The 13246-nt window shown below is 47.5% G+C and overlaps 1 protein-coding gene across 1 annotated transcript in view; it reads left to right on the top strand.

Moving 5' to 3' along the window:
- The window catches only part of LOC137421454 (5'-AMP-activated protein kinase catalytic subunit alpha-2), a 42222-nt gene that overhangs the window by 20233 nt on the left and 8743 nt on the right, over positions 1–13246 (top strand). Inside the window, exons 2-7 of the mRNA XM_068107549.2 lie at positions 6150–6291; positions 6400–6493; positions 11778–11922; positions 12027–12114; positions 12259–12483; positions 12672–12840. Of these exons, the coding sequence (XP_067963650.1) occupies positions 6150–6291; positions 6400–6493; positions 11778–11922; positions 12027–12114; positions 12259–12483; positions 12672–12840 (863 nt within the window). The remainder of the gene's footprint in view (positions 1–6149; positions 6292–6399; positions 6494–11777; positions 11923–12026; positions 12115–12258; positions 12484–12671; positions 12841–13246) is intronic.

Here is a 13246-nt window from a genome sequence, read left to right as displayed (position 1 = left end):
ATTTGCCATCTCCAACTCAACATCAAAATTTGCCATCACCAATTCATCATCAGTCCCTCCTAAGGAGGGAGAGATGGAATCACCCCAATGTCTCATCCACGTCGTGATGCGTCTCACCAATCCACACAGCAATTCTCATTTCCTGCACACAGAACAAAGAAAACACAGGTGTGGAGTCATCATCATCACCACAGGTAAGTGGCTGCGTATGGTGCGACAGGTTCATCAATCCTAACTATTTCCTAAATGACTAACAACTTTACATTACCCGGGGTCTTTCCCTGCCAATCCATTGGCCAACTTACACTATGGGTTCTAAAAACCAATTCCCATTGCCCAAACTGTGGTGCTTTTCAATTTGGGGTCTCACTCCCCCGATTCACCTCCCTGTGCCTTTGCACAATTTCAGGACTGGGTCGTGTGGCGCTCCCAGCAGGTCCGCTCACCTGCACACCCCCGCCACTGTAGTTGCCTCCGAGCTTACCTGCTCCTTACCCTAACCTATCTACCTGGGGAAGGCCCTCTGGCGCTCTCCCCACTCGGTGCCCTCTCTGGCACTGGGCGACCCGGGTCCGTCCTCCGGATCCTCGGGCCCCATTCACAACTCTACCGGCTCCCGGAGCCCACCTGTGGTCTCACCTGGCCGACATCCTCACAGTGGTGGAGTGCCCAAACCAACTACACACACTAACAGGCTACACGCCCAGCCATTTCCACAACACTAATGCACCCATCCACAATACCATTCTGCAACCGCACCACAAATGCCAATATCCAACCACAATTTACCTATACCCTCTACCTAACACTTACACTACCCGCCCCGGGTACTCGTGAAAGGGGTCCACTCTTCCCCCATCCACACCTTCGCACCATGCACACCACTCCGTACCACTTACTCCAACTCTCTCCACACCACTCATTCCTATACTCCATGTATTCCACACACCTGTACTTGCACACCTGTGCTCTCACACCTGGTGCCACCTGCACCCTTCTCTCCCCAAGCGCATTCGCGCTGATCCACAACACTCACTACTCATACACTGCTCCACACACCTGTCCAGTTCTCACACAGCATCATCTCATCTAACTACTCCCCTCTGAAACTTGCGCTTCCCAGTCATCCCTTTAAACTATTGCGCTCCCACGTCATTATCATCCATACTAATCTACCTGCGTCCCCACTACAGGTATCAGTCACTATCTAAACCTTAACGTTACCTAATGTCATCTTCGCTAGATCCCTATCAATATAACCTAACCCACCCGGGCTAGTTTTCACTGCCATACACCCCATAATCTATTGCGCATTTGCCCCACCTTTTGGGAAGGGTGGCAGGGATGCCACCCTTACCCACCGGGCCCATCGCCCACTACCAATTTTGCACATCAAATTTCAACAAATCAAAAATTTGCCAATCACTACTCATCATCTGCCAATCACTACTGCCAATCCTTTGCCAATCATCAAATTTTGTTTTTTTCTAATTTTGGGGCCAAAACACTAACCTCATCACACAGTCTACTCACTAATGCCTCTCGGTGCGCCAATTCCTGTCCAAAGCTCGGCTTCGTACAGCCAAGCCATGAATGCGGGTTGTTTGGTGCCAGCGGCTGGATACGTCCCGCATTCGGGGCAGGGACGAGGGCTTACCCGGCCCAAGACCCCACGCACCACCTCGGCGTGGAGCCATCCCATGGCCCGATCTCGACCTGCCGGAATGCCTCAACAAAAAGTGGTCGCCATGACGACCCTTCCTATCGGGCTGCCAGCTCCGCCTAGTGGAGCACGGACGCGGCTGTTCAACGTGAGGCCCGGCACGCACCGAGGGCCCGCTTCGGCTAAAGGTCGACCTAACCTCTAACCCGGTTACCGTCGATGCCTCACCTGGATGCTTACAAGCATACGCTACCCCTTTCGTGCTCACACATCCAGCTGTTCCCATGCTCCTCGTCGTACCTTCTCTTACACACCTCGGTACACCCATTCCGCTCACCGACTTGGTCACACACCTGACCACCGAACACCTTGGCACACATTCGTCGCTCGCACACCTCACCAACACACCTCTTCGCGCCCCCTCCTCGGTCACCTCTGTGACAATCACAGGTGTGCTCTCACTCGCACACCCAACCACGTGCCTCACTACCAATTCCAGCGTGCATTCCCACTCACGCTCTACCATTCCAGGTGTGCATCCTTCCATTCCAGGTGTACATCCTCGCTCACCTGTCACAACCAACTCACGCTCCTTGTCACTCTCACTACTCTCACCTCCATTCTTGACAGCGCACTCACCCTTACTCTTGACAGCGCACTCTTTCCTCATGCACCCGTCCGTTACACACCTCTCTCGCGCACACTATTGCGCACACTCTCCCGTCACACCCTCTGTAACACTTACCACACCGCGCTTCCATGTGCTCCCTCGCACACGCGCTACGACCGACTCACTCTCGCCAGCACCCTCACTCCTTGGCACGCACTTTTTACTCACACACCCCAGAGTCGGACTTTCTCGCACACCTCCTTTTTCGCACACCAGACCTGTCGCACACTTCACCAACGGCCTCTCACGAACACCCGGGTCCATCTCGACCCCCAAGCTTCTTAAATCCCCTGGCGCATCATACGCACGACCATATTGGTCACCACTTACACCGGGTCCTCTTCCTCTTCGCTTCTCCTCCATCACCTGCGAATCCCTCATCCGGTTAATGAGCACATCATCACGATCCGAACACAGACTTTGGACCAATTCTTTTACTTCCTCCTTTATCTCTTTCTTATCCCCTCTCCGTCGCTTCTTAATTTCGCTCACCCCTTCTTCCACTTCTTCTAATTTCTGCTTCACCTCTTTTATGTCCCGGTACGTCTCCTCAAGTTCGTCCTCTAAGGCTACCTTGACCGTTTCCATGTGCGTCCTCACCTGCCGGTCCTTCGTCTCCATTACCTCTGTCACCTCGTCCAACCCCGTTGTCAGTCCCTCACGTACCATCTGACATTCCCTCTTCGTCGCTATCAAGTCATCTTTTAGTTCTTTCTGTGTCGCTTTTAACCCTCCTAATACCGCAGTGTTCCTTTGAACCTGCTCCGTTAGTCCTTTTTGTCCCTCCGTCAGCTGTTCCACCTCCTGCGTCAGGTCCTCTATGCCCCCTTGTAACTTTACAGTCCCCTTTCTCACCTCCTTCTCCATGTGCTCCTTACAGTGCCTCACCTCCTCGCGCACTCCTCCGACCTCCTCACTCACACCTCTTCTGATCTCTTCTCCCATCACTTGCATCTCCTGCCCAGATGCCACCCTCATCTGCTCCATTTCCTCCCTGTGAGCATCCAGTTTAGTTTCTACCCCCATTCTAACCCCCTCTATCTGCTGCCCCATTTGTTTAACTTCCCTTTCCGCTTGGTCCCTCATGTCCCTCAATTTGCCTTCCATTCTGTTTTCTAACCCCTCTAACCCATTTCTCACTCCCTCTATCTGATTCTCCTGGGCAGCCATTCTATTTTCTACCCCCGTTAACCCCTCCTGTATTTCCCCTAATCTATCGTCTAATTTCCCAAATTTCTTGTCTAATCCCTTAAAATTATTGTCTAATCCCTCACCGGTACCCCTCGCTTCGTCCCTCATTACCCCCATTTGGCCCTCCAATCGCTCACCCTGAGCATCCATCCGCTTCCCCATTACCCCTAATTGCTCACTCTTCTTTTCCATAAGGGCCGTCATTTGCATCATAAATTGCTCCATGAGGGCCTGCATTTGGGCCATCCCTCCCACTTGTGCAGCGGGTGCGGCCGCCGTAGCTATGTGCGAGGCGCCATTTTGCGCGCCCGCAACCTCGTGCGCGACGACGCCATTTTGCGACCCTGCTACCCTCACTGCTTCGCTCTCCTCATGTCCCTCTATTTGGTCCTGGATCGACCCTGCCTCACTCTCCTCTACCGGAACCCAGCCGTCTTGGTCTGCCATAGCGCGACTTTCAAAATTCGGGTTTTTTTTTTTTTTTGTAAAACACAATCAAATTTCGCTGTTATAATTTCGAGCGCGTGAAACGCGCTCCGGATCGAATCCCACTTCCCGACACCAAATGTTACAGACGCGGTTTTGGATGTTAGTTTACCGAGCGGTTTGGTATGACCGCGTCTGCACAGTTTACCCGATTATACTCGAACGTTGGCCGAATCGCGCTACGCTAGATCAATGAAGGAAAGGACACAACGGCTGGGTTATATGACACGACACCAGGGGTACAGTTCTCAAGACCTCCGGAGGAGGTTATAATATTTGTATGCAGAACGTTTTAGATTACACGGCACAAGAGGTACAGCAAAGAAAGGTAGGCACTTAAACACGGTCTTATCTTAGCCCCGACAGACCACAGATAAACGGGACAAGACTGACTCACACAGGGATTGATGGCAAGGAGGGGCAGGTAGTCGATGGCTCAAGGTGCACCTTGGCTCAGGGACAGGATACAGCTCGGTCCAGTCCAGAGATGCGGGGAGGTATTCAGCGCTTGGAGGTGGCGACTTCTCTCTCCAAGCTGGGGGCGCATCTGACGTCACCTCCGGTAAGTGGCTGCGTATATCCAGCGGGGAGTGACACGCCCTCGGCTCGTTAGCTCCGCCCCAGATGGAATCGGTCCGCCGCTTCTTATTGGGTGCGGGGGGGTTCCCGGGCTCCGCCCTTGACGAGGAGCTGACAGTCAGCCCCTGTGTGGTAACCCCGTCGGAGCACGTGGTCAATGGTGGCTAACCAAGCCGGAGTGAGGACGCGCACTCCCCGCGCCGCTGTCGCGCCGCCCCCGCTGTTGTTGTAGTTGTTGTTGTGGTTGTAGTTTCATGAGGAAGAGATGCGGGGAGGTATTGGGAGGTCCTAAACTCACTACTGGTGCCATACAATCACATTCTGGTGCAACGAAGAGTCAGAATTAATGGAAACGAGTCCTTAACTGACATAGACTAAGAATAACTAGCAAGATGTCCTATAGTTGTCTACGTGAGATGCGGTGAACCTGGGCACGACATTTAATGGGGGAAAAAGGGGAAGGTCGGGGCTACAGAGTGTTGTTTACAGACAATGGGACTAGGGAATGGGGGATTGGGGATAGTTGGGGAGTATTGGGGAAATAGGGGAATATTTACAAGCGGATATGGATGGAGGCCAAATCCCATATCCGCAACATTGCACCCTTCTCTACCTCGGGGCGTCCCGACCCGATAAATTTTTACCTACTTTAGTGTGGCACTCAGATGTAGTTCCCTCTACTATTAGACACCTCACAAATTAGACAGACACAAACTGTGTTTTATAGATATAGAGATATATATATATATATATATATATATATATATATATATATATATATATATATATATATATATATATATATATATATATATATATATATATATGTATATATGTATATATATATATATGTATATATATATATGTATATATATATATATGTATATATATATATGTATATATATATATGTATATATATATATGTATATATATATATATATATATATATATATATATATATACGTATATATATATATATCCAAATATATCTTCAGTTCTCCAGCTTTCAAAGAGTGCGCGTAATGACGTCACTGCCATGTACATACGCTCTGCCTGTCAAGCTCTCAAGAGAACCCTCCGACAGAGCAGAATTTTGATCATAGTTCAGATACTGTCATAAGTGTATGTAAAACTCACAGTTACCGACCTGGTTTCGCCCTTTTGGGGCTCATCAGGGCAACGCAGTGAGTCCCGCATACACTTATGACTCTGAAAACCTTTCGGTTATATACCAGTTACTATGCGATTTCATACCATCAGTGGTGAACCGCCATTAAGGTATCCCATCCAGCTATGTTGTACCTTAATGGGAGCGATATTTGTACATACGCTCTGCCTGTCAAGCTCTCAAGAGAACCCTCTGACAGAGCAGAATTTTGATCATAGTTCAGATACTGTCATAAGTACTTATCGCTCCCATTAAGGTACAGCATAGCTGGATGGGATACCTTCATGGCGGTTCACCACTGATGGTATGAAATCGCATAGTAACTGATATATATATATATATACATAATATCTGATCTACCTGCCCCCCCCCCCCCCCCCCATTTCCCAAAGTGGGAGAACACCAGCTGACAGGTCATAAGGTCGCAGTGAAAATCCTGAACAGGCAGAAAATCCGGAGCCTGGAGGTTGTTGGCAAGATAAAGCGTGAGATTCAAAACCTCAAGCTCTTCCGCCACCCTCACATCATAAAGCTGTTAGTATCCTTCCACCGTTTATTTTGTCTATCTTCTCGTAAACGTCTGCCTCTGTTGTAGACTGCTTGCCAAGCGTGTAAAACAGTTTTGTTTTGTTTGTTCTACAGGTACCAGGTCATCTCTACACCAACAGACTTCTTCATGGTGATGGAGTATGTATCTGGGGGGGAGTTGTTCGACTACATCTGCAGGAACGGTCGGGTATGTACGAACGTGCTTAGCTTTATTACTCTGCGTCACATGCAGCCTTAATATATTCAATCCTAACCACAACAGAGCTCGAAGTTTTGTTTCTGTTGAACACTGGGTCTCTTTGTACAAGGACAAAATCCGCTTCTCGTTTTGTTAACAAAACTGTCAAGCTCACGTGTATCGATTTGCTCACACGTGCTCATTGCTTTCCAAAGTTTGGCTCAAGCTTGGCTTTTTGTTTTAGGAAGTAGTTTGGCGATTCCGATTTTCCCCCTGAAATGGAATTTTTCCTGCCATTTTCCCCTGAATTCCCTGAATTTTTTCCTGAAATTTTGTCCTGAATTCCCTGAAAAACCCTGAATTTCCACCCCCACCCCCGCCTTCCCATGCCTCCTCCCCCCAAGCCCTCTCCCTTCCACAGATCTCCCGATGTCCCTGTTTTCTGCTGTTGTACTTGTGTGCTTCCCTCTCTCTCCCCATCTTGTCTCCCGCTCACTTTTCGATCTTGTATACAAAAAACCAAAAACGAAATAAAAAAACTGCATTTATCGTCTAAATGTTGCTTCGAGAAGCGCGTTGGAAGGGCGATGATTATTGAGGAAGAATCTTGCAAACATCTTAGCAATGAATTGAAAGGAGGAAGAGGAATAAAGACCTGATCCATTGAATGATTGCATTCCGTTATACAAGATCTCTACATCCTGAAGTGCCATCAGTAAATGGAGAATTATGGGTAATAAACTTGGTTAAAGAAGATATTTGTGGCAATTGAGACTGCGACGATTATTTTGATCCTAACACCCGGGTAGTATTTGCAGTTGCCCGAATGGGGTTATGCAACCGAGCAAGCTTGCTGGGAATGTGTCTGTGTGCCCTTGAGCTAAATACGGCCTCGTCTGCCATGCCAAGGGCCTCATGCGAGTCGGACTTTATTGCTTACCGCTCGGCCTCGTCTTCCATGACTCCCACAGCCACCAAATTGTGCACAATTTAAAGTCACCCTCCTTGCTAATGGCAACTTGCATATTTTGGTCCGCACATTGTAATGAACACCAAAGCCGATTTTCAAAAAGTGAGATATCTATCTGAACTCTATGAAGATTTTTACCTCCGCCATCAAGGGTGGATGGAGGTTGTTTTCACCCCTGTCTGTCTGTCTGTCCGTTTGTCTGTGAACAAAATATCTGAAAAAGTTGTGGACGGATTCGGACGAAATTTGGCAGAGATGTAGCGTATGTGACAAGGACGAAATAGTTAGATTTTAGTCAAGATCCTGATTCGGATCCGGCTACGAGAATTTATTAAGCGATTCTTCACTATTGGGAGATGGGGCCAAAAACTATACAGTATACATAGCAGGATATCTCAAAAAGGTTATGGACGGATTTGGAGGAAACTTGGTGGACCGGCTGTGTGTCTGACAAGGACAAATAGATTCGATTTTGGTGAAGATGTGAATATGGATTCGGATATGAGAATTATTTAATTTTTAAATGATTCTTCACCATTGAGTGATCTGGCCAACCAGGCGGAGGTATGCTCTCTACTCAGTACCGTTCTATTTAATGTCTTGCCTTTGCAGTGAATCAGTGATTACCTGTAAAAAGATTAGGTGTGATTTTTGTAGCCAATGTTAGCCCCACTAATGGCAAGATGGCTGCTTCAACAGAAATGAATGAGAAATTCAAAAACTTAATAATTTTATTGTTTTCATAAAGTGGTCACTGCTGGTGTCGCTCATACCTGCTTGGGCCTGCTTTGCAAGGTTATTTTTTAAATTAATTTATGGAGGCTGGCAGGATGGCCTAGAGGTACGCACACTCACCATGAAAACCAGCAGGCGTGTGATGCACACGGAATTAATTAATTATTTAATGAAAAGGTCGAGATTTGTGTACAGAAGCAAAGTTTGGGTTGGGGTCTCTCGTTTGCAGCACCTCCAAGAAGATGAACAGGCAGGAAACACGAAAAGGAAGAGTAGCACCCAGTAGCATTGCACGCACGAACCCAGCAGGCAACAAGACTTGGTCAGCAGTCCTAAAGCAGAGCAGTGTCCCGGCTTGTATTACGACTCTCGGGGGTACGTTAGACCCGCCGCATTTAATTTGTCTACTTTGTGGTTCTTGATTAGAAGATTGGTTGAACGCTTGCAAATTGAACCGATTGAGATCCTTTAAATGTTATTGGCAGAATGTGTCACTCACAAGGAACTTGTGCTATTTAAGTGTCATACCTTTAGATTAGACAGACAACAACAACAACAACAACAACAACAACAACAACAGAGGCTGCAGGTTTGCGAGAACAACTTGATCAGGAGGATTGTGGGAATGAAGAGGGTGGATAGAAGGATGGATGAACTGAGGCGGGAGATTGGTGTGCAGATGAGCTTGATGGGGAGACTGGTGAAATGCCGGCTGAGATGGGCTGGACATTTGGTGCGGATGAGGGAACAGAGAACGTCAAAGAGGGCGGATAGGTTGACGGAACAAGGTAGGAGTGTTGGCGGCTCTCGTTTGCAGCACCAGTTGAGATGGGAGGATTGTGTGAAGAGGGATATCTGTAAGGTGGAGGTGGTTGGTGAGTGGAGAGAGTTGGCTGATGGCAGAGGGGAGTGGAGCAGTATCGTGGTCAAGGCAGAGCAGGAACTCGGTGCCATCAGAACTCACCACTTATAAAAGGAAGAGGAGGACAACAAAAAATCCTCCAAAAATGTATTACCTCCGCCACCAAAGGTGGATGGAGGTTCTGTTTTCACCCCTGTCTGTTTGTCTGTCCGTTTGTTTGTGAACAAAATATCTTAAAAAGTTGTGGACGGATTCGGACGAAATTTGGCAGAGATGTAGCGTATGTGACGAGGACGAAATTATTCGATTTTGGTGAAGATCCGGATCGGGATGCTAGAATTATAAAGTGATTCTTCACCATTGGGAGATCGGGCCAAAAACTATATATAGCAGGAAATGTCAAAAGGTTATGGACGGATTTGGACGAAACTTGGTAGACAGATTGGGTGTCTAAGAAGGACGATTTGATTCGATTTTGGTGAAAATGTGAATATGGATTCGGATATGAGAATTATTTAAATTTTTAAAGTGATTCTTCACCATTGGAAGAAATTGGGAGAAATTGGTATATGAAATCTTTCCTCTTCTCCAATGGCTTGATCTCTGATCATCAATTTGGTTTCAGACCAGGTCACTCTACTCTGGACATGCTGCTTCTGCTTTCTCAACAATGGATGGAGGTCCTCAATGCCAAACAGGAAATTAGAGCTGTCTCCCTCGACATATCACGTGCCTTCGATACGGTCTGGCACCCCGCTCTGCTCACCAAACTCTCCTCTTTTGGTATCCATGGAAATCTCCACGCATGGCTGGCGGACTTCCTCTCTAGTCGTAGTCAACGTGTGGCCCTGAATGGGTTTCTCTCATCTCCTCTTCCTGTTCAGGCTGGAGTTCCCCAAGGCAGCGTTCTGGGCCCTGTGCTTTTTCTGGTCTCCATCAATGATCTCTCTGACTCTCTTGAAAATCCTCTCTATCTCTTTGCTGATGACTCTAATCTCTGTCGCTCCATTCCTCATCCCTCAGATCGGCAGTCTGCAGCCTCCTCACTCTCTGCAGACCTGGACAAAATCACAGACTGGGCAAACAAGTGGAACATGTCTTTCAATCCTGACAAATCTCACACTCTTACGATGTCTCTCCGAAAAGACCGACTGGACAACCCTCCCATCTACTTTCTGAATAATCCTCTCCAAGAAGTTCTGTCACTCAAGCTTTTGGGTCTCACTATCTGCCATGATCTTTCCTGGGAAAACCACATTTCCAAGCTGGCCTCCAAAGCCAGTCGCCGACTGGGCATCCTCCGTCGTGCGAAGTCCTTCCTTGGCACACCTGAGCTCCTCACCACATACAAGGCTTTCATCCGCAGCTCAATGGAGTACTGCTCTCCCCTCTGGGCTGGTGCTCCTGCCTCACACCTAGCTCGTCTTCACGCTGTTGAAACCAAAGCGTTCAGAATCATTGGAATCTCCCGCGATGACGCTATCTCCGAGGGCCTCTCAATTACTCACCGCAGGCAGGTTGGTGGTCTTTCAGTCTTCTACCGACTCCTCTCCGGCCTTGCTCCCCCAGCTCTCTCTGGGCTCTGTCCCCCAAATATTCCTACAGGTCGCACAAGATCTGCCTGCAACCCTCTTATGGTTAAACTGCCAAAATCAAGACTCTCTGCTGACCTTCACTCCTTCATTCCTCTTTTCTCCCGCCTCTGAAACAAACTCCCTCACTCTCTTAAATCCCACTCCTCCCTCCAGGTCTTTAAAACAGCTGTTCACCACCTATCTTCCCCAATCCAAAACCTTGATCTTTTCTACCCCCGCTAATTTCACCCCAAATCCACTTTTTGAGGTGCCGACTTCTTTCCTGGAAGTCCTTGGTGTCCTTGCGTTTTATACCTTTCCTGCCCCCCCCCACAACCCCCCCCCCCAGGCCCTCTCCCTCCCACACATCTCCCGATGTCCCTGCTCTCAAATGTTGTGTTTGTGTGCTTCCTCCCCTTCTCTCCCCATCTTGTCGACCGCTCCCCTTTTTATATACTTTGTTTGCTTGTTTGTTTGATTTGTTTGTTTGATCAATGTTAGCTCTTTCACGAGCCTCGACTCTGTATTTAAAAAAAAAAAAAAAAAAAAAAAAAAAAAAGGGCAAAAACCAATAAATACCAGGATATCTCAAAAAGTTATGGACGGATTTGGACGAAACTTGGTGGACATGTTGGGTGTCTAACAAGGACGATTTTATTCGACTTTGGTGAAAATGTGAATATGGATTCGGATATGAGAATTATTTAATTTTTTTAAGTGATTCTTCACTATTGGGAGAAAGGGCAAAAAACGATAAATAGCAGGATATCTCAAAAAGTTATGGACGGATTTGGACGAAACTCGGTGGACATGTTGTGTGTGTGACAAGGAAGAATCGGTTCAATTTTGGTGAAGATCCGGATCCGGATCCAGCTCGTGGATTTTTAAAAGTGATTCTTCACCATTGAGTGATATGGCCAATCAGGCGGAGGTTTGCTCTCTACTGATTGCCGTTATAGTTATGTTTTGAATTCACTGCTGCTGCAGTCGGTTTGCTGTGATGTGCTGCCATTTTGTTTTATCAAATTATGTCATTTCTGACTGGCTGGACATTCTCTCCTTTGGAAACATGGGCAAGTTGCGATCATGGCATGCTCAAATCTCCATTTTTTAATCGACTTTCTCTTTTCCTTTCTCTATGTTCTGACATAGCTTCCCGAAGAGGAGGCTCGGCGCCTCTTCCAGCAGATCCTTTCTGCGGTCAATTATTGCCACTGTCACATGGTTGTTCATCGTGACCTTAAGCCCGAGAACGTGTTGCTGGATAGTCATGGAAATGCAAAAATTGCCGATTTTGGTAAGTCTCGCCAATTGCACTACAACAATATTTATCTTTGTTCGTCTGTGAGACCAACAACATTTTCCACTTTACTTTATGTTAAACTGTGTTCTTATCTCCAGGTCTGTCCAATATGATGTCTGACGGAGAGTTTTTGCGAACAAGCTGTGGATCTCCCAACTATGCTGCTCCCGAGGTGATCTCCGGCAGGTCTGCTCTTTCTGTGCTTTCTTCGTTGCCTTTTACTTTGTTGCACTCTTCCTCCACCACCGGTGCTTCTGCCTCCATTGTACCAGTCTCTCTATGTTCCGTCTTGGAATACAATTCCCAGCTCAGTATTTGTCCGTGTCTTAGATTGTACGCAGGACCGGAGGTGGATATCTGGAGCTGTGGTGTGATCTTGTATGCGCTCCTTTGCGGCTCACTTCCGTTTGACGACGACCACGTTCCCACGCTTTTCCGCAAGATCCGTGGAGGACTGTTCCACATCCCAGAGCACGTAACACCAGGTGTAGCGGCCTTGCTTTCACTCATGTTGCAAACGGATCCGCTCAAGAGAGCCACCATTCCTGAAATATGGTCAGTCACTTTCTGCACCTCCTCTCATCGCAAACATGTTCCTTTTCTCTGGTTGTCATATCTTGCCAGATTTTTTTTCTGGGTATTATGCCACCAGACATCATATATCCTTTACAGCATCATCAACAACAACAACAAAAGACTTCTGATGCTTCCCTTAATCCATACCTCCCCATCTCCTACCACAGCGAGCATTCTTGGTTTAGCGTGGATCTGCCAAGTTACCTCTTCCCAGAGACAGGCGAGGGTGAGTGGGATGAGAGCCAGCCAGACGAAGAAACGGTGCATGAAGTGTGTGAGAAGTTTGAATGCAGTCCTACAGAGGTCATTCAGGCCTTGGAAGTGGCGAACCCAGAGGTAGACCCACCTTCGAGTCGCTTTTATTCCACAGTGCACACCTTGTATTATGCTTGAGTTCCGATCTGTTCCCTCACCTTCAATATCGTTGGCTGGCATTTATGTGGGCAAATAGACCCAGTGGTGCCCAAATTGACATTTCTGGCATTGTTGGCATTACTGGGAAAGGGCAGGGGTCAGCAAACAATTAGTAGTTTGCCCAGGGTGCCAGTGATAACTCACCTACAAAAGACACTTCAGGATCTTTATCATCCACTTGCAATACCTTTTGTTCTTTAATCAGGCTAAAAAAGAAACTCGTTACAAGCCAATTGATCTAGGCAAAACGTACTCTAATTGGAACATTTTGTCATCATTCAGCTTTGTACCCTGCGTCCGCGAAGCTAACAGCAGCGTTTGGCATTCG

Source organism: Myxine glutinosa, chromosome 2 (genome assembly GCF_964187855.1).
Source record: "Myxine glutinosa chromosome 2, kmMyxGlut1.1, whole genome shotgun sequence".
NCBI classification, from domain to species: Eukaryota; Metazoa; Chordata; class Myxini; order Myxiniformes; family Myxinidae; genus Myxine; species Myxine glutinosa.
Note: the sequence above shows the minus strand (reverse complement) of the source record. Positions and strands in the feature narration are given on the sequence as shown.